Source organism: Nilaparvata lugens, chromosome 6, assembly GCF_014356525.2.
Source record: "Nilaparvata lugens isolate BPH chromosome 6, ASM1435652v1, whole genome shotgun sequence".
NCBI lineage: Eukaryota > Metazoa > Arthropoda > Insecta > Hemiptera > Delphacidae > Nilaparvata > Nilaparvata lugens.
In genome coordinates, this window is record NC_052509.1 from 11,774,097 (window position 1) to 11,794,042 (window position 19,946).

Consider the following 19,946-nt stretch of genomic DNA (forward strand, 5'->3'; position numbering starts at 1 on the left):
CAAAAAAATCCAAATGGAAAATATTGAGCATGAAAATCTCTACATTTAATGTTCTGTAACATTTTCACCTAAAATTTTAAATAAGCTCGAAATTCGAGAAAATGTTATTATTTCAATTGCAAACTGTTGGCAACTGTTGATTCTATTAAATCATTCACTATGAAGAGATAGCAGACCTCGTGTATCTCCAGCGTTATAGTCCTGTCACCAGCTGGCTTAGATCTTTGAATAGTAGACTTGAGATGCGCGGGAACACTAGCGTCAGGTGATAAATTTTCATAACGGCAAGGAAAGTTGTGTGAGTGCGCCACACCAGATTTTTTGAGTTTTTTTTCTACTGAAATAATTTGATTTGCCTTTCCAGATACGAGACAGTTCAGACGAAGACACGTTGCCAGTGCTGGATGGCGTTCACGTGGATATCGGCAGCCATGATGTGTTGTCCCCCTCTGCTCGGATTCAATCAGCCCAAATTCGATCATGACGCTCTAGTCTGTATGCTCGACTGGCAAGACATGGCTGCTTATGCTACCACACTCGCTATACTGGTAACATAACATAACGTAACATAACATAAAACATAGCATTAGAAGATAGCCCATCGTTTGTAAAATTCATTGAAAGTTTGAAAGTTTTGTATCAAATTATGGTGTTGTGTATCAAGTTGAGATGATGCCGTATCATGTGTTGTGATACTGTATCATTTATGGTGATACCATGGAGGAAAGATAATATACTATAAAGAATATATCCCATGGTTTGCAGAATTCATTCAAAGTTTGGAAGTTTTGTATCAAATTATGGTGTTGTGTATCAAGTTTACATGATATTTTATCAAGTTGAGATGATACTGTATCATAGTATGGTGATACTGTATCATTTGATGGTGATACTGTATCATTTATGGTGATACATATAGAAAAGATAGCATAAGAAGATATCCCATGGTTTGAAGAATTCATTTGAAGTTTGAAAGTATCGTATCAAATTATGGTGTTGTGTATCAATTTGAGACGATACTGTATCATGTGTTTGATACTCTATCATTTTGTGGTGATATTGTATAATTTTTTAGTGATACTGTATAATTTATGGTGATACTGTATCATTTCAAGGCGATACCATAGAGAAAAAATATTATAAGAAGATACTTGGTTTCTAGGATTCATTGAAAGTTTGGAAGTTTCGTATCAAATCTGAATAATCACAATAATTGTTCTCCTTTACCCTGTTGCCAATATTTGCAGTAGCAGAATTCACAGCATTTAATTTGGATTTTCGTTTGATATTTAATATTAATTCATTACATCATTTTTTGATATTAAAAAAACTACTATAGTGAGGTCCACGTTATAATGACAGTATTTGATCAACTTTGGTTTTGCTATCATTGTCTATCATTCGACAAAGCCGGTGGTACTATCCTTTTCTAGGTCCACAACGATGACAATTATGTTTTTGACAGTGTAGAATTATAATTAATTAATGCAGAGAATCGGCATCGCTATTCTTCTATCTTCATCCACTGCCATTATAACATGGACCACACTATAGCAGTCAGATTTTTTCCAATAAATGAATGAATAAATGTCACTCTTTCTAGTAGAAAAAAGTGATTTAATAATAAGCAGTTCGTGATGAAAACAGCATTGAAGAATTAGTCCATTATCATTTGAATAAATGCATATCTCAGTATAATTTCCATCTGCTCTCCTTTCGATGAATCTATAGACTACGAACTCACTATAAACGTATTTTGTCTCTATGAATTTATATTTATGCTATTTTGGCAAGGGGCGTATCATAGACAGAATTATGAATGCATTTTGTTGGCCCACCAAATTTGTAATTGATTCTGTTCAGACAGAATTATGAATGAGTTTTATTCACCTATCAAATAATTTATTGATTGATTTTGTTTTGATCAACAGGTTCTAGGTCCCAACCCAATAACGACGATAGTATACACTTGGGCTACATCTTTGGCAATTTACCTGTTCTCTCCATTGAATGAAGTGGGATTTCAGCAATGGAATATCACCATAAACCGATCTATCAATTAATTTTGTTTTGATTTGCAGGTGCTAGGTCCCAGCCTTATAACGATAGTGTACACTTACGGCTACATCTTCGGCATGATGCGTAAACTGCGCCAGGGCGCACCCATTCATGACAAGGAGTACGCGACTGCTCTGTCTGAGAACCTGGCCAACCCCAGCCATGTCATGTCATTCGTGCTAGTCTTCACCTTCTGGTTGGCCTGGCTACCCTTCATCCTACTCAGGCTCTACGAACACTGGTAAGTCAAAACTGAACCACTACCTCCGAAAGCAAAGCCGTAGTGCATTCGTGTGACGTCAGCACAGGTAGGGCTCCTACACCAATCAAAGCACTAGCTGATATAGATCAGCTGAAATCAACACATTTTTTAATATAAAGAAAATAAAAATCTCAGTACCCTTTTTTAAAATATTTATTTCAAAAAAAGAGTACTGAGATTTTTATTTTCTTTATATTTATATTACAAGTAGCCCTATACAGAAAAGAGACAACACCTTTTTATTGGTGTAGGAGCCCTACCTGTGATGACGTCACCAGAATGCACTACGGCTTTGTTTATGGAAGTATAGTGACTGAACTACTGAGTCGAGTGAGAAATTGCTCAAAAAATACTCCATATTTTAAATAAATTAATTAATAATATTTCTTTGCCAGGAAACAAACAAGTTTTTTTGTTAATAACTACATATTATTCATTTATTATGTAAATATTTCCTATTTTAGTTATAATAGTTTGAAATATCTCTTCTACGTTAGGTTTTAAAGCATCTAATTTTAAAAATCTACAACTTTGTAAAAATAATTGACCGAACGTAGTGAGGTCTATGTTTCAACTCGGATTTTCACATATTATATCTTTAATTATGTAAATTCCCTATTAATTTTAGTGATAATAATATGAAATATTTCCTCTATGTTTGGTTTTGAAGCATCTAATTTTAAAAATCTACTTTGTAAAAATAATTGACCGAACGTAGTGAGGTCTATGTTTTAACTCGGATTTGTATGAATGTATGTATGTAACGCAATCATGGCCAAACACGTTGATAGGATTCGATGGCAGGAATATTCCTTTTTCAACTGCGCGTCGATGTTTACACAAGGAATTTTTAAATTTTGCATTTTTAAGATAATATGAAAAGAAAAGGAATTCTTCCATACTCCGATATCACAATATATATATATCCTCTACTCAGGAGATAGGATTAATCAGACTATAGAATTATTCATAATCAATCAGCTGACAAGTGGATTACACAGATGTCTGGAGAAGCCGTGTCTATTTCTATAAGATCTATAGTTCCAATCGAAGACCTTCTTCAATGTTGTTTTCCATCACGAACTGCTTATTATTAATTCATTTATTGTAAAATAATTGACTGCTAGTCGTTTTTTCTAAAAGCATAAAGTGACCTTAAAGAGGTATGCATCTTTAAAGTATTTGGTTTCAATATTTTGTTTTGCACTCTGTTGCCACTGACTTCATAACGTGTTTAAAGAAAAATCAAATTCAATGGAACATATTTTTCTGAATTTCAGGTCAGGTCACCGCATCAACCTCGCCCACCTGCATTTCGCCGTGTTCTGGTTGGGCATCTTCAACTCGACACTGAAACTCGTCATCCTTGTCTGCCTCAGTCCACAGTTCCGCCTCATGTTGCGCTGTCTCTGTCTATCACTCTGCTGTCGATCCTCCAAGAGTCGACTGCTGCAGATGCAGCTCATTGGAATGGATGCCGACGATTAGGTATCGAATCAATATTCAAATTAATCAAATCAAATTGAACAGATGTCATCGAAAACAACGTCAAAAAGTCACTAATATTGTAAAGTGAGGCCCACGTTATAATGGCAGTGTTTGATTAGCAATGGTGTTGCTATCCTTGTCTATCAGTCAACAAAGCGGATAGCACTATCTTTCTCTCTCTGAATTAATGAAATTAACGTTTTGGTAGAGAGTTGGTGGGAAGGATACTTCGAATATTCTTTCTGAAGAATGGACATTGATATGTTCAAAGCTCCGCCAATTTATGTAGATGCAAACAATTCTATCTATAGTTATTACAATTTTTTTTTCATATCATATACAGCTCAATAATTATTTTCTTAATTTATATTTTGTAAATTCATCTATAATTTTGCTGTATTGTAAGCTATTGTATATAAGTGATAAACCAGTATTATTGTAATCTACATAGATAAAGTACTCAATCAATCAATCTCTCGCATTGCTCTGTTGCCAGATCATCTTTCAACAATGTAGACTTGATAATTAATCAACAAAACATTTCATCTTAATTATGGAATTATTAAAAAATATAATTCTTCTTTCTTAATAGAATATGATTGATTATTTTAAACGAGAATGAACAGTTAATATTACATCAATAAACCTGTATCGGCTACCGTTTATAGAAGTCATTAACAAGACAGAGGTTCGGCAACGTTGTTCGCCTATCTTTTTCCACTACCATTATAACGTGGACCTCACTATAGTAACTACGGTATGTTGAATCATCACTGTGAAAGATCAGACAAAATGGTAGAGCTTGATATATCAAATACCAGCAACGGGAAAATTGTAATTACAGTGATTAATGGTATATTTTACAAAATTTACACGAAACGTTATGTTTCTATTGAAACAAGTTGACTGTATTTGACAGGTTGTATTTGAATTTAGTCTTTCTCCCCGTTTGAGTGAAACTTCAACTATACAGTTTTCAATTCAAATTAAATTTGAACTGTTGTATAAATTAGAATTGGAACCGTTTTGGGCGTAAGCCTGTGGTACTTTTCTGTAAGTTGTGTAATTCTAAATGAATTAATAAATAGAATAGAATAAATAAAATTGAGGAATTTTGATAGAAAAAACGTTGAAAACGTTTATTCTTTATTCATACAATAAGTACATCATCGAAATGATAGAGAGAGGAAAATAAGGTAACCTTGTGCTATTCCTCTCCAAATTTAGATAAGGTTACACAACATAATCCAAAATAGTTTAAAGCTGCGATTATACCAAAATTATTAACAAAATGTTAATAACTTAATCCTTATAGATTCTATTAGATTGAACGGAACTTGACAAACACATATGTTCATCATGTGTATGATAAGTTATGTTCAATCTAATAGAATCTATAAGGATTAAATTATTAACATTTTTTTAATAACTTTGGTGTAATCGCAGCTTTAGTCTTGCAGTTCTGCACTTGACAACATTTTCAGTCCTGTAATATTTTATCATAATCTACAGATGGAATTATAATAATTATTATTCAACGTTAAAAGTTGTAGGAAATATTCTACCAATCGAAGTTTAAGCTGAGAAGAATCATTATTGTAGAAATATTAATTTAACAAAATTCCTTTGATGCTGTACAATTTTCTGTAGACTCTTGCAACTGCAAATATTTCAACAGAATATTTTTATAGCTGGAAAGATTTTCCCTGTCGATCATCCAATTGAATGAAAAGAAGAAATGTTATTTAAAAAATAATTATACCTAATGCTGAAAACATCTTCTTCACTCTCCAATTAAAGCAGCGTTGAAACCAAAGCTATTAACAAAATGTTTATTTTTCCGTCCTCATAGATTCTATTAGATTGAACATAACTTATCATACACATGATGAACATATGTGTTTGTCAAGTTCCGTTCAATCTAATAGAATCTATAAGGATTGAGTTATTAACATTTTGTTAATAACTTTGGTGTAAACACAGCTTTACAAACTGTTGTTGATTGAATTATTATTAAAATGGCTACAGCTCTCTTTTCACTATTCAAATCATTTTTAATTTATTCAGTCATTCATTTATTATTTTCACAAGAGATGACTGACCGGGAGAGAAAAACTGAGGATACTCCTTGTACTATTTCTCTCACAAATTTAGATTACATTTTGAAAGTTCGGAATAGAGTTTTGATTTCACTCTTCTGAAATTTAATCCATTTCCACCTAAAAATATTAAAAACTAAAAATTTTGAATTTCGACGGTTGAAAAACTAGATAAAACACAAAAATAAACACACTCTAATCACCATTAATTGAAAAAAGTTTGCGTAATTTTACAAAATCAAGAGCTTGAAAAAGTTATTGTTAACAATATCATAATAAGTTGCGATCAGAAAACAAATACTGTAGCAAGCTTACTGAAAATTCTGGTTTGGATAAAAAGAGACGGGAAATTCAAAATAGACTGTATTGATTGAAAATATTTGAATAGGTGGAGTGGAGACTCCATTCATAAATTATGAAAAATCATTATCAAATTATTAAAAAATATAATGTCTTGCTTAATAAAATATAATTGATTATTTTAAACGAGAAAGAACAATTAATATTACATCAATAAACCTGTATCAGCTACCGTCTATAGAAGGCATTGACAAGACAGAGGATCAGCAACGTTGTTCTCCTATCTTTCTCCACTGCAATTATAACGTGGTCCTCACTATAGTAGTTTATTCTATTCTGATACTTAACAGTGGTAATTCAACATGTCACAACGAAAAAGTAAAGAAAACTTTGAACACATTGTGACATGAAACTCAGCTTAAATCGTATAGTACAAATTTGTAAATAGTTCGATGTTGTATATTTCATTGAGAAAGCCTTGAAAGAGCATTTATGTAGAATATAAGATTGCATGTAAGTGTCATAAATTTATAAAAAATCTCTATGTGTTTAGTAAAATTTGTAATTCATGGATGTTAAAAATAATATATGGTAATGAGTTTTTAAAATAGGAGTTTTTCAATTTAATATTTTCCATTAATCATTATTAGATAGATATATTCTCTGGGACTCCTCCATATTTTCTTGCATGAATACTACCTTTTCCAAGGATAAGGTATGTAGATATGTTGAGTGAAACAATTTTCTCAAACCAGAAGTAAAGAGTAAAGAGCCTACTTGAATAATTTATGTATTCAATCTGCAGTAGACCTACTTATTCTTAACCCTAAAGAGACACACTGGGGTGTTTAACACCCCAGGGATTTTTTTTCTGTTCTGCAGTTGACAATATCAAACAGATGGGAATTTGTGCCCAGTCTAAATTAGGTTTGAAGCATTGTCAACTGCTCTCTACCACTTCCAGTCAGTAATAGCATTCTACAAGGTCACCAGCTCATCTTGTTCTTCGTTTGGGATGTCTAACACCCCAGAGTGTCTTTCACGTAGGACTTTTATCAAATACTTTTTCACAAAGACTTACTTGCATTGACCACTACGAATGTGGTATGGGATGATGGATCAGATTGGAATAAATTCTATGATTCTCTACAACTTGAAGTTCAAAACAATGAAATGAAGAGACGTGAGTTTTTGATGAAGTTTCCATTGGCAATGATCAAGCCATTCCTTCAAACCAGATTAGGAGCTCCAACACTCAGGCGGAACATAGGTACTTCTAAAATTAGTATAAATATTGATAAGCAGTGCTTTACTTTCGATTTCTGTATGCACTTGGAACAAAAATGATTGAGAAATGATAAAGTATGGGCTAAGTACTTTTTTCTCTATATTTTTCAAAGAAACAAGCAAAATTAAATTGGGGTGTTAAACACCCCAGTGTGTCTACTGTGTTAGCATAAAGTAAGTGTGTCTCTGTAGGGTTAAATAAATCTCTATATATTTTATAATTATTGTGATATTTTAATAGAAGTTTGTATTTTCCAATCACAACTAAGGTGTGTTCTAAATCTATATGTTTACTAGATATATAGTGATAGTTTTCATCGCATATTTTGTTCTCAATTTAATGTGTATAGAGAATCATAAAAGTGAGGTTTCATGTCACATTGTGTAAAATTGTTTGTCTTTGATTGAGAGATCTGTTTTTAAAGTGGAATATTGACAAAATTTTCGAGTGACAATCTTCAAAAATGAGCTTTCTAAGAGAAATCGAGTGTCGATCCAGTGTCTAAGTTTACGAAAAATATCGAACAAAGTGAGAAAAACATTTTCTAGTGTCGAATTTCGTCAAGCAGATGAATGAAACAGATAAAATTTTCAAAGAAACATCGCATAGAATGTAAATTTTAACAGAAATTTGTGCTGAAGTGAAGTAAAACACCAGTTTATATATTAAACAAAACTAAAATTATGATCACATTTAATGAAAAATCGCCTTAACATCAAAAAAATCATCGCTCAATTCGTTGTACCCATGACACCTAGCCTCTTAGCTTTTACTAGTCGTATTTAATATCATGCTTTTATTAAGACAATCAATATTGTTCTCGTTTATTTTATATATTATAGAGTTAGACTTTATATTTGAAACGATTTTTTCTATAAGTTTCAGATCCAAAAATAAGAAAAATTGTAATAAGAATTGTTTGAGCTTGATAAATTGTATAAAAACTGATGACTATATATATTTTGATATCATGTTGAAGTGTCAGTCCAGATTTTCAAGAAATGTAGAAATGTATCATAGGAATCCATGACAAAAGGATCGTAATCGTACATTTTTATATGTTTCTGGATAACAATTATATCATTATAATTTTATAGAATTTGTGAAAAATTTCTTGAAGTGCGACAATTATTCTCGGTCTAATCAGTGGGGTGAAACATGGATAATTATTTGGAGAAGATATTCCATAATTAAATAATTATAATGTGAAGGTATCAAACAATTTTTTGTGTAGTTGAGAAGTTGATATTGTGGTAATTATTCATACTGAATGAAAAAGACTAAGAAATGGTCAAAAACCACAGATTTATATTGATACTTAGAAAGACCGGTTTCGGTTATCACACCATTGTCCAAACTCAGAGATTGACAATGGTGTAATAACCGAAACCGGTCATTCTAAGTATCAATAAATCTGTGGTCTTTAACAATCTCTTAGTCTTTTTCATTCAGTATCAAACAATTTCAACTTTTTTGGAACAAATAAAAACAGGAAAAACTTTAATTAATGATCTCTCTAATACAGCAGCATAATAACCGTTGGATATTGTGAGAAACAGTAAAATCTGGAAATAAATAAAAGACAAAATCTGGAAATCAATTATTAGAAACTCTAAAAAAGAAAATATTTTCATTCCTCTGATTGAAAATAGAATAATTCAAGCGAATTTTATAGCCTAGAAACTTCAACACATCCTAAATTAATCCCAATATTCCTAATCAGGACATTTGATAACAGTACCCATGACAAATAACTGAACTTTAAACGAGCTAAATGAATACATTGATTTCAAAATACATTCTTTCCCTCAGGTGATTGAAAACTTGTTGAATAATATATATTTACAGAGAATAAATTGTTGATAATTATTACTAAATATATATGTAATTTGGATGTTAATATTGTACAAGATTTTGTCTCAGATATTTAATACACTTAACTAGTATTGTTTCATGTGAGTAGTCCCTTTTCTAGAAGAAATTGAGTATCCTGCATTTTCCTTGAACTAAAATAAAAAAATAGGAAAGGTCTCGATTTTATTGAAAGGTTTAGGTCAATTATAATAGGCCTATAAAACATTGAATCCACCGGAATTATCAGATAGCCTCTACGATATAAGGTTCTAGAATTCAAATTATATTATAGCCTATGAGATTGCTGAGAACTGAAAAACTGGGAAATCTTTGATAATTCAGAAATTATGACACAAGATTGTTGGAGAATTTTTAATTTCAGCTAACAAATAACATTGTATCTAAAACTATAGGTATTTGATTGAATGAAATCCTTATTTTACATGAACAGTTACAAAATTCACATTTGACGGAGAAGTACTCGTATATCATCTATGTAATTCAAATTGAACAAAAACATGAAACATTAATTTATATAACCAAGTTAATTCACTAACCTAAAAACAATTTCCGTACAGTACTTTATTAGTTTCTTGTAGCCCTTAATAATACAGTTCAGCCTACTTGAATGAGTACAGTATTTGATTGAATAAGTGCCGGTCGCACAAAAGCAGGTTTAATTTTAACCGTGATTAACTCCACAAGAACCATTCAGAGAAGCCGTCTTTTCCATAACGCCTTCTCTGATTGGTTCTCGTGAAGTTAATCACGGTTGAAATTTAACTACTTGAATGAGTAGAGTATTAATTTGATTGAATAATTGCCGGTTAAATTTCAACCGTGATTAATTCCACGAGAACCAATCAGAGAAACCGTCTTTTCAATAACGCCTTCTCTGATTGGTTCTAGTGAAGTTTATCACGGTTTAAATTTAACCGGCTTTTCTGCGACCGGGCCTAAGATGTGATCAAAGTTAAATTTCATATCAAATATGTTCATTCACCATATATGTTGAGAAAATCATCTCAAATTGGATTGGTATGTTTACGAAATTAGATAATTTCATTCGTGCAAATTATGTAAAACATAAATTTGGCGCTCAATCGTTTCAAATAACCCCAATATTATCTAGGAGAGCTTCATATATTTCTGAGTTTGAACAATATTGCAAAATAATTCGATAATGCTACATCTTACATGATGAAAACTATCCTTAAGGTCCCCAATAAGAGTGAAAATCATTAAAAAAAAGACATCCATGTTAGAAAACTTTTTAATTTTTCTCAAGAAACTGTTCTAACGATTTACATTACCTAAATTCAAATGCCAATCATCCACTACGATTTTGTGACTCAAAACTTCATTTATCCAAACGAAATTCATATCTTTTGATTTCAATTCTCCAAATCCTCATATCTGTCTATTACAAACCAGAAATTATTATTCTTTATAATAATCGACGTGTTCTTCAATTTCTCAGTTTTGAAGCTCTGATTGTAGAGAAATTTGCAGGTTCTAGTAGGTTACCTCTGAAGGTACGTAATTCTAGTTCCTTAGAAAGAACGTTTTCCTAAGAAAAGGAATACCGTACAGTACGATTTTATGGATGCTATGGAGATATGAAGAACAAAATTTAATAAAAATTATTGATGTTAAAAATGATTAGAATATGAATATAACCATTCAAGCTTTGAATGTTTTCCTAGATGCATTTCACAATGGAAAGTAGTGAGAATATTGAAATCCATATTATATTTGTATCAAAATAAATAGTTCACCATTCTATCTATATGTGTGTATGGTAGTATATTTGTAATACATTGTTCCCATCAAATGATTCAAGAACTTAATAAGTACAGTTAATTATTATGAATGTTGATATTGCAGAAAATATTTAATCTATCTGATTAAATTGATATCAATGCAATGCACTGAGAGATTATTACTGTATTCATTCATCAATAGACCTATAAGCATTGTATGAAATATAACTATATTTTTATGGCCGATTGTTGAATAGTATTTAGATAGAGAAGATACTCGTTGTGTTGTAACGTATATTAGTGAGAGGCCTAAGCTTGTTTGGTGGTTTTTAGAATGTATTCTAGAGTGTTCTAGAGTGTTTCTAGAGTATTCTGGAGTGTTCTAGAGTATTCTAGAGTGTTCTAGAGTGTTCTAGAGTATTCTAGAGTGTTTCTAGATTGTTCTAGAATATTTTAGAGTGTTTCTAGAGTATTCTATGGCAGTATGCATGTTCCAAGTCAAATCTTGTTGTTAAAAATATTGGTGTACCGTATTTTTACAAGTGGTTTAATTTTATGTCAGGGTAAAAAATGTTTGTAAACCGTTTTTTCTCAATTTATATCCACAATAACTATTATGTACCTATGTAAAAGAAAACCAATCATGAAAACTATATGTATGATTGTAGAGGGAATATTTGTAAGTTAATATCTATCAATAATATATATGTTTCTCAAAATCTCTCCCTGTTGTAATGTATGCAAGCTATAAATGTATGATTTGAAATGTGTAGGTATATAAAAAGAGAATTCCAAAATATTTCTAAAATATAAACCCAACAAAACTGAATATTCCGTAAGTTGTTTAGTATCTACTTATCAACAAGGGTTGACATAATTCCCAGTTCTATAAAAATCTGAATAGACTATTTACTACTAGTAGGTAGCTAGTGCTCCGTAAGGGTCTAATTTAAAACTTGACAAACTGAAAACTTGGCCTAATGGAATCTTGAATAATTTAAAACAGGCCTATAACCATCCTCGTTAAATTAATAACCTATATGAGAAATTTCAGGTTAATCAGTCCAGTAGTTCAGACGTGATGATGAGTCATTCATGAATTTCCTATCCCGTACGTTTATAAGCTGATTTTTTTCCTTTATAGATGGATGACTACAGTACCACAATATCAGCAACTTAGAAAATATGAAAGTCCTATTGAATAGGCACATTTAATCTACAAGGGCCTAATTAAATACTTGACAAACTAAAAACTTGACCTAATGGAATCTTTAATAAATCAAAACAGGCCTATAACCATATCCTCTGTAAATTAAGAATCTATGCAAAATATAGATTTGTAGGCTACCTGCATGTTGTCAAATATATTAATGATGTAACATGTTCATAATTGTCAATATGGTCAGGGAAAACCAGAAGAAAAAAGCTAAAAATAATTGACAATAATTAATAAGAATATATAAAACACTTTAGAATCCTTTCAGAACATTTTATGCTTTGTTAATCCAAGTTTCACGTTAAATTATGAACTTTTTACAAAGCTCTATCCAAGTAGGTCTCTAATAAAATTTATAAATTCACTTTTTGTGTAGTTGAGAAGTTGATATTGTGGTAATTATTCATATTGAATGAAAAAGACTAAGAAATTGTCAAAAAACCACAGATTTATTGATACTTAGAAAGACCGGTTTCGGTTATTACACCATTGTCAATCTCTCATAAACTCATCTAATCTCTATAAACTCATGTTTATCAGAGATTGACAATGGTGTAATAATCGAAACCGGTCTTTCTAAGTACAGTATCAATAAATCCGTGGTTTTTTGACAATTTCTTAGTCATTTTCATTCAATATTTATAAATTCATATAAGCAGTCTTATTCTTGAATTTTCGTCTTACTATTCCATGTCGTATAAAAGAGGATTATTTAATGAAGGATTAAAATGTGAATAAAGGGTGCTTGAATTTGAATGATTAATTTCTTGAATTAATAAATGAATTATCTCATGGATTAATTATTTTTAAATTCTATCCAGTTTGATTATGTGTAGCCTAATGATATTCTTTTTTTTTTGAGCCAAAAAAAGAAGAGAAGAAGAAGAAGAAGAAGAAAAAGAAGAAGAAGAAGAAGAAGAAGAAGAAGAAGAAGAAGAAGAAGAAGAAGAAAAAGAAGAAGAAGAAGAAGAAGAGGAAGAAGAAGGAACAATGATAAAGAGAAAGTGCTGAGTGATAAACAGGAGGAAAAGTAGAAGGATGTAGGCTACATGAGAAAAAAGAGGGGAAATAGGATTAACTACAAAAAAAAGAGTAGGAGAAACAAGAATAATAAGAACAAAAAATAAGAATAAAAGGATAGAGAATTAAAGAAGAAAGGAAGGATGATTTTTTTAGCTTTTTTCTGTTATTTAACTGAGAATTATTTTCTCTATTGACTACCTATTCATTTTTGTCGATGGATTGAATATATTTCCTCGTAAATAGCTTGTTTGAATTCAAATTAGATTCTAGATAATATTCTTCGTTTATTACTTTTGTTAATTAATTTGTTAGATGGTGAGGTTTGCATGGAGCCTTCAAAATATATGGTGTATTTGTTTTTAAAATGTGATTCAACCGATTTAAAAATTGCTACTTTTCACACCTAAATTTATCAGAGCTGGGAATTAATGTGACCTTTACAGATAATATCTGATATATTTTATAAGTTATGCATTGTTTATCGTTGTTTGAAATGTTACTTTATGTGGCATATGTTTCCATATGGCCTATTGTATGTAAATGGATCATAAAAGTGAGGGCCTAACGCTTCGATCAGTATTTATTAGTGTTGTAAAATATGTTCTACATAATTATTATAATATAACCATAATAATGGATGGTATAGAACTGCTTGTATCGGAGTTTGAAACTTGAAAATTTAAATGTGTCTGTTTAAAACTTGAAAAATCACAACATTTTTCGGGTGAAATTTGGAATTTCTTTATTTACTCTGGTGTTCAAAACGCATGAATCATTCTGTGGTCAATATTGAATTAACTACCAGAAAAATGGTAATGTTCTCTAACAGGTGAATTCAGGACTCAAAATGTTTATTCTGAACACTTTTTCCTAGAGATGAGCCTCTTGAGAAAAGCTTGTAGCCTAATACAACTTGAAATTCGACTAGAAAAATAATTGAGAGAATAGTCAAATAAAGGTGTCAAAAAATTTGAAACCCATGACACAAATTTATTTGAATATTTGATTACCGGTATATAGTGAGGTCCAAGTTATGATGGCAGTGTTTGATTAGCAATGGTATTGCTATCCTTGTCTATCATTCAACAAAGCGGGTAGCACTTTCTCGTTTTGCTCTGTTGCAGATCGGCTTTTACCAATGTAAAACTGATAATCAATCAACAAAATATTTCATCTTAATCGTAAAAATTCATTATAAAATTATTGAAAAATAGAATTTCTTGCTCAATAAAATATAATTGATTATTTTAGACGAGAATGAACCGTTAATATTACATCAATGAGCCTGTATCAGCTACCGTCTATAGAAGGCATTGATAAGACAGAGGATCGGCAACGTTGTTTTCCTATCTTTTTCCACTGCCATTATAACGTGGACCTCACTATAGAGATGATGATCTTGAGAAAAACTTATAGCCCAATACAACTAGAGCTTCAACTGAAAAAAATAGGTGTCAAAAAAGTTGGAACCTATAACACAAATTTATTTGAATACGGTAGCTACCTTATTTGATAACCGGTATATCAAAATCAGATCTAACGAGTCTTTATAACTTGATGAAAATAGATAATATATATTGAAACTGAAATTAATTTATTCAATTTCTTTTTCATAAAACATGCAAATGAAAAAAAAATCCAAAAATTGTTCAATGCTAATAAAACTGTAAGAATTGAAGCATAATAATTATTGATAATTGAATTCCCTTTTAAACTTAAGTGGACAAGAATAATTTCAATCACTAAAACTGTCAATATAGTTTGGCATTATCAACCACAATTCAATTCTCCCCGTTATAAAACGAAGCTTATATTATAGAGACAGATGAGTGTACATGAGAATAAAACAATCAAGAAAAGTATCCCCCAGTTGTTTTTGGGTTCGATTCCTGAGCAGCCCTGACATTTTGTGTCATTATTTCATCTGTACAAGCCTTAGGCTATGCGGGAATCATCCGCAATTACGTAGACTTCTTAGAAGTCATCTGCAATGAAGATTGATAGATATAATCCAAATTAATGTTTCAAATAATAAAAAATCACTGTATGGGTTGTAGGATTAATGAAGGTAGATGAATGGAGCTCTTAAAGTATCAATGGAATAGTTTTACTATGATGAGCTTCTGAATATTATTGTTAAATCATTGCGAGTAGTTGCTATTATCAATCCTATGTGTTATTATAGAGAAACGAAAACTATATTTCGTTCATCTCTGGTGTTATACAGTGTGGTTCAGTATCAATGTTGGGATGAAATATTTAAAAAAATAGTTTCATAAAATAGTTGTAAATTTTATTCTTGTGGTGTTGTCCTTTTTAGATAATTGTATATCATTCATAAAAGCATTCCATAAAACGTCATCATTCTTATATCATAAGTCGCCCATAAAAACATCATTGTTGGATAACATAGGCCTGTGTTCTTCCCAACAAATTCACATTGTAACATGTTGCATTGAATCAGCTGTTTTAGTAACCTTGAAAACAGCTGATAAGTTCTGCAACTTGTCCCTGGGGTTTGTTGCAATGCTGCAACTGATCAAACTGATTCAAAATCAAGGAGATTTTCTAAAATAACGAAAGAAAATAAATCGAAACTACTACAATAAGTTACAAGGATTATTCTAAACGCAGTAGTATATGTTAACTAGTTAATTATTATTCAAAATAATTGTAAATTTTTATGCAATTTTGTTATAAGAAAGCGTCGTTGTTTTGTTACAAAATATTATATATGTATAGGTGTTAATGCAAGCGATATCTATGTGTTTTATAAAAATAATCAACGAGAAAAATCATAAATAAAATAAAACTATGTTGTTGTTATTAAGAGTAAATTAATTACTCACGTATTTGATGATGCTAATATTATATATGTGTATTATTAATTTGTTCAATAATAATGATTAATGTGTAAAGCAATGTTTTATCTACAAATATATATATAATTGGCTCCCACGCTTATGTATTGATTGTATCTGTTTGTATATGTGTAATTTTTAATAAAATAGAATCGATAATGTTTGTAAATACTTGATGCAAGGTCGTGAAAGAACTGAGTTTTAGTATCAGAAACCACTGGCTTCAGTGAGACAAAAACTTAATAAAATGTATGTGTTTTAGACAATGTGATATCCATTTCAATACGAATAATAATATATAATTGTTACAGTCTTTGTTATTTGTTTCTGTGCTTTTGAAACACTGAATTAATGTGGATATAATGATACTTTCTGTTGGAGGAGTATGAAAAATTAAATGAATTAAGTAGGCCTACCGTAAAGAAAATGAGAATGAAAATGAAATCAAAAATAACATTAAATAAATACTATTGCAAGCTTCTTATTTTTGATCTTGGAAAACCGCAATGCAATGAAAGTAAATTATTGTAAGAAATGAATAATTAAATAATATATTATGACAAGAATTCAAAATAGATGAAATTCACAGAAAAATATATCAGATTGAATTTCTAAACGTTGAGACAAATTTGCAACTAGAGATATTAAACCAATTCAACTTTGTCTGATTGAATAGCTCCAGCACTGATGAGAAATTAATATTATATATATAACTTGGTAGTCCTTTCCTGATCTGGAACATATTATTCATTCTAGAATAATGGAGCATCTTTCAAAACCAAATAAATTATTTATATAATTAAAATTATATCCATTTGAACAACTTGCATAGATAAAAAGAACACATCAAGGTTAAAGGATTTCGGCTCAGATCTTTTCAACTTTAATTAGTGTAAGAAAATTACAGATAAAGTTGAAAATTTTGTAATCTTTTGCAACCTTGATAGGGAAATTACTGGGATATTGCAATTATTCAAATGCGAATGAATGAATTATTATTATTAAACGAAAATCCAAATTAAATGCTGTAATGTTGTAGCAGAAGTCTTTGGGGTGAATTACAGCATTTAATTTGGATTTTCGTTTAAAAATAATAATTAATTCATTAACCTTGATAAGATTATTCAGATTGAAGATATTGACCTTCTGGTAATTTGTAACCCAACTAAAACTATGAGAATTTAATCCATTTTGAAACAGTTGAATTAATCCAATATCATACCTCCTATCAGTGATGCACAAATCTTGGATTCCTATGGGCATCATCCTCATGAGAAAATATTAGGACTTGTATTGAAACACAATAGAATATAATATAAAGTAGGTATCTTTTTATTCTATCACAACCGAAAACAAGGACTTGTCTTTATATTTACTACCTATCTTGAAAGTGAATAAGAATAATATCGCTTTCTGAGTTATATGGTAAAGGTTTTTTACTGAATGCTCTCATATTCTTAAGCCGTGTCGAAAAGCATGTTTGTTGAAAAAGTTTGGGCAAATTTTATCATGTTTGACAAACAATGTTTGCCCGTAGCCAGTGTGGATGCGTCACCAAACAAAATATTTGTAAGTGGGAAGAACAGGTTTTATGTTTTACAGCTGTTAACCCTGAAAATGTTTGGAAGAACAGTAATTTTTTGTTTGACAAACAATGATTTTCCAAACTTTTTAATATGTTTGTCCCTGAGCTCTTCAACAAACATGTTTGCCGAGCATGAATGTCAAACATTTGTTCAGTGTGGGCACGGCTTTAGAAGATTACATCCAAAGTTCACTCTAAAATTAAGAGTTCAGGCACCTACAGAGGTTTATCAACCTATGAAGAATGATAAATGAATAGCAAATAAGATATATAAGATATTATTTATAGAGGGCAACCTGAACCTCGTTAGAAATATATTGAAACAGTAATTTTTCTTTCTTTGGTGAAAACTTCTTTTCTTATCAAAGAAGAACTACTAAAAAGCTTTCAACAATTACCTACACTTAATAGCAGGAAACTACTGTAGGCCTATTGAAAATGAGAATATATTGCAATCATTTAAAGCATTGACATCAGTATTGGATTGGAATTATTGTTTCATGATCACATTCATGGATATGTCAATAATTATTTATTATATTTAAGCTCTGTTGAATAAAAACGGTTGATTAAGAATATTGAGAGCCTCCAGCTATGAATTACATACACATTATCCCAGAGACTATAAAGTGTTTTATCCCATTGTAAGTGTAGGCCTATCCCAAAGTCTCATTGTAAAGTGTTGCTTCCATTGTGAAATAAATAAATAGATCTCAGTGTCACACGATAAAAACATTTACAAAGATGGAACTCTTAAAAATAAAATCTCACTGATAACTTTGAGGGTTATCACAGTTTAATTATAAACCAGCCTATAACAGAAAGTATCTGATATCCTTAATAAGCTCGGTAGTCTGACAACTTACTCAGACCTCCATTCACTTATAATAAAATATATTATTCCTTTTATAAGTCGCATGTTTTGTATTTTCAAACAGTATAGTTTGCTAGTTTTGTAATAGTTTTCTAAATGTATATGTGTTGATGTGTAAAACGTGTGCATATTGCCATCAATAAGTGTATTACAATATGATTTTTATTATGGGATAATTATTATGATTGTAAATGTAAAGTGGTAGTTTTAGATTTCAGGATAGCAAATGAAAACACTTGTTATCAAAATTATGGTGTGATTATTGATAATTCTGAACCTTTATCCACTCCTATACTGAGGTCCACGTTATAATGGCAGTGGAGAAAGATAGGAGAAAAACTTTGCCAATCCTCTGTCATGTCAGTGCCTTAATTGACGGTAGCTGATACAGGTTTATTGATGTAATATTAATGGTTCATTCTCGTTCAAAATAATCAATTATATTTCATTAAGCAATAAATTATATTCTCCAATAATTTCATAATGAATTTTCATAATTAGGATCAAATATTTTGTTAATAAATTATTAATTCTACATTGTTAAAAGACGATCTGGCAACAGAGCAAAGCAAGAAAGATATAGCGCTATCCGCTTTGTTGAATGATAGACAAGGATAGCAATACCATTGCTAATTAAACACTGCCATTATAACGTGGACCGCACTAAATAAAACTATTCATATGAGGCTTTCACTTCATGAATTATCTGATATTATAATTGATAAATTATTATGACCATTCCTTCATTAATGAGGAGTCTTATTTTAAGAAAAATAGTGTAGTATCCTTTGATTTTGTTTCCATAATATGGTTCTGTTGATATAATATTATTTCAGTTGGCTCTCAAGTTTTTGGGATATACAGAAACGAGACTTGAATCTGTGATTTCAATTGTAACTATTTAATACGTTATTCAAAAATTTATTCAGGCTGAAATATTTGTTTTGTTTTATATTTCTTCAATAATTTTCCATTCATTCTCATCCTATACTCCTCATCTATTTTGTCTCTTATATCATTCTACAAGGGAGTGTAGAATTTCTTCAGTTTATATAATAGAGTACCGTAAGTCTGAATATATATTTTGAAGATTTAGTGTCTAATAGGCTACAGATTTTCAATGTAGAACTCAGCTTTCCAATAAATAAATTAACTGCTTTTATGAACAGAAAGAAAATACTATTGGTTTTTTGAAAGTGCTCACTCATTGACAAACTGAGGGCTTGGGGCTTGTGTGTGTAAGATATTGTACTACAAAATATTAAATTATGCTAT

General features: G+C 30.4%; 1 protein-coding gene across 1 annotated transcript in view; it reads left to right on the top strand.

Moving 5' to 3' along the window:
- Positions 1–4,013, top strand: part of LOC111060076 (opsin-3) — a 7,575-nt gene extending 3,562 nt beyond the window's left edge. The window contains exons 3-5 of the mRNA XM_039431349.1: positions 365–548; positions 2,082–2,299; positions 3,601–4,013. Of these exons, the coding sequence (XP_039287283.1) occupies positions 365–548; positions 2,082–2,299; positions 3,601–3,808 (610 nt within the window). The 3' untranslated portion in view covers positions 3,809–4,013. The remainder of the gene's footprint in view (positions 1–364; positions 549–2,081; positions 2,300–3,600) is intronic.
- The last annotated feature ends 15,933 nt before the right edge of the window (positions 4,014–19,946 follow it).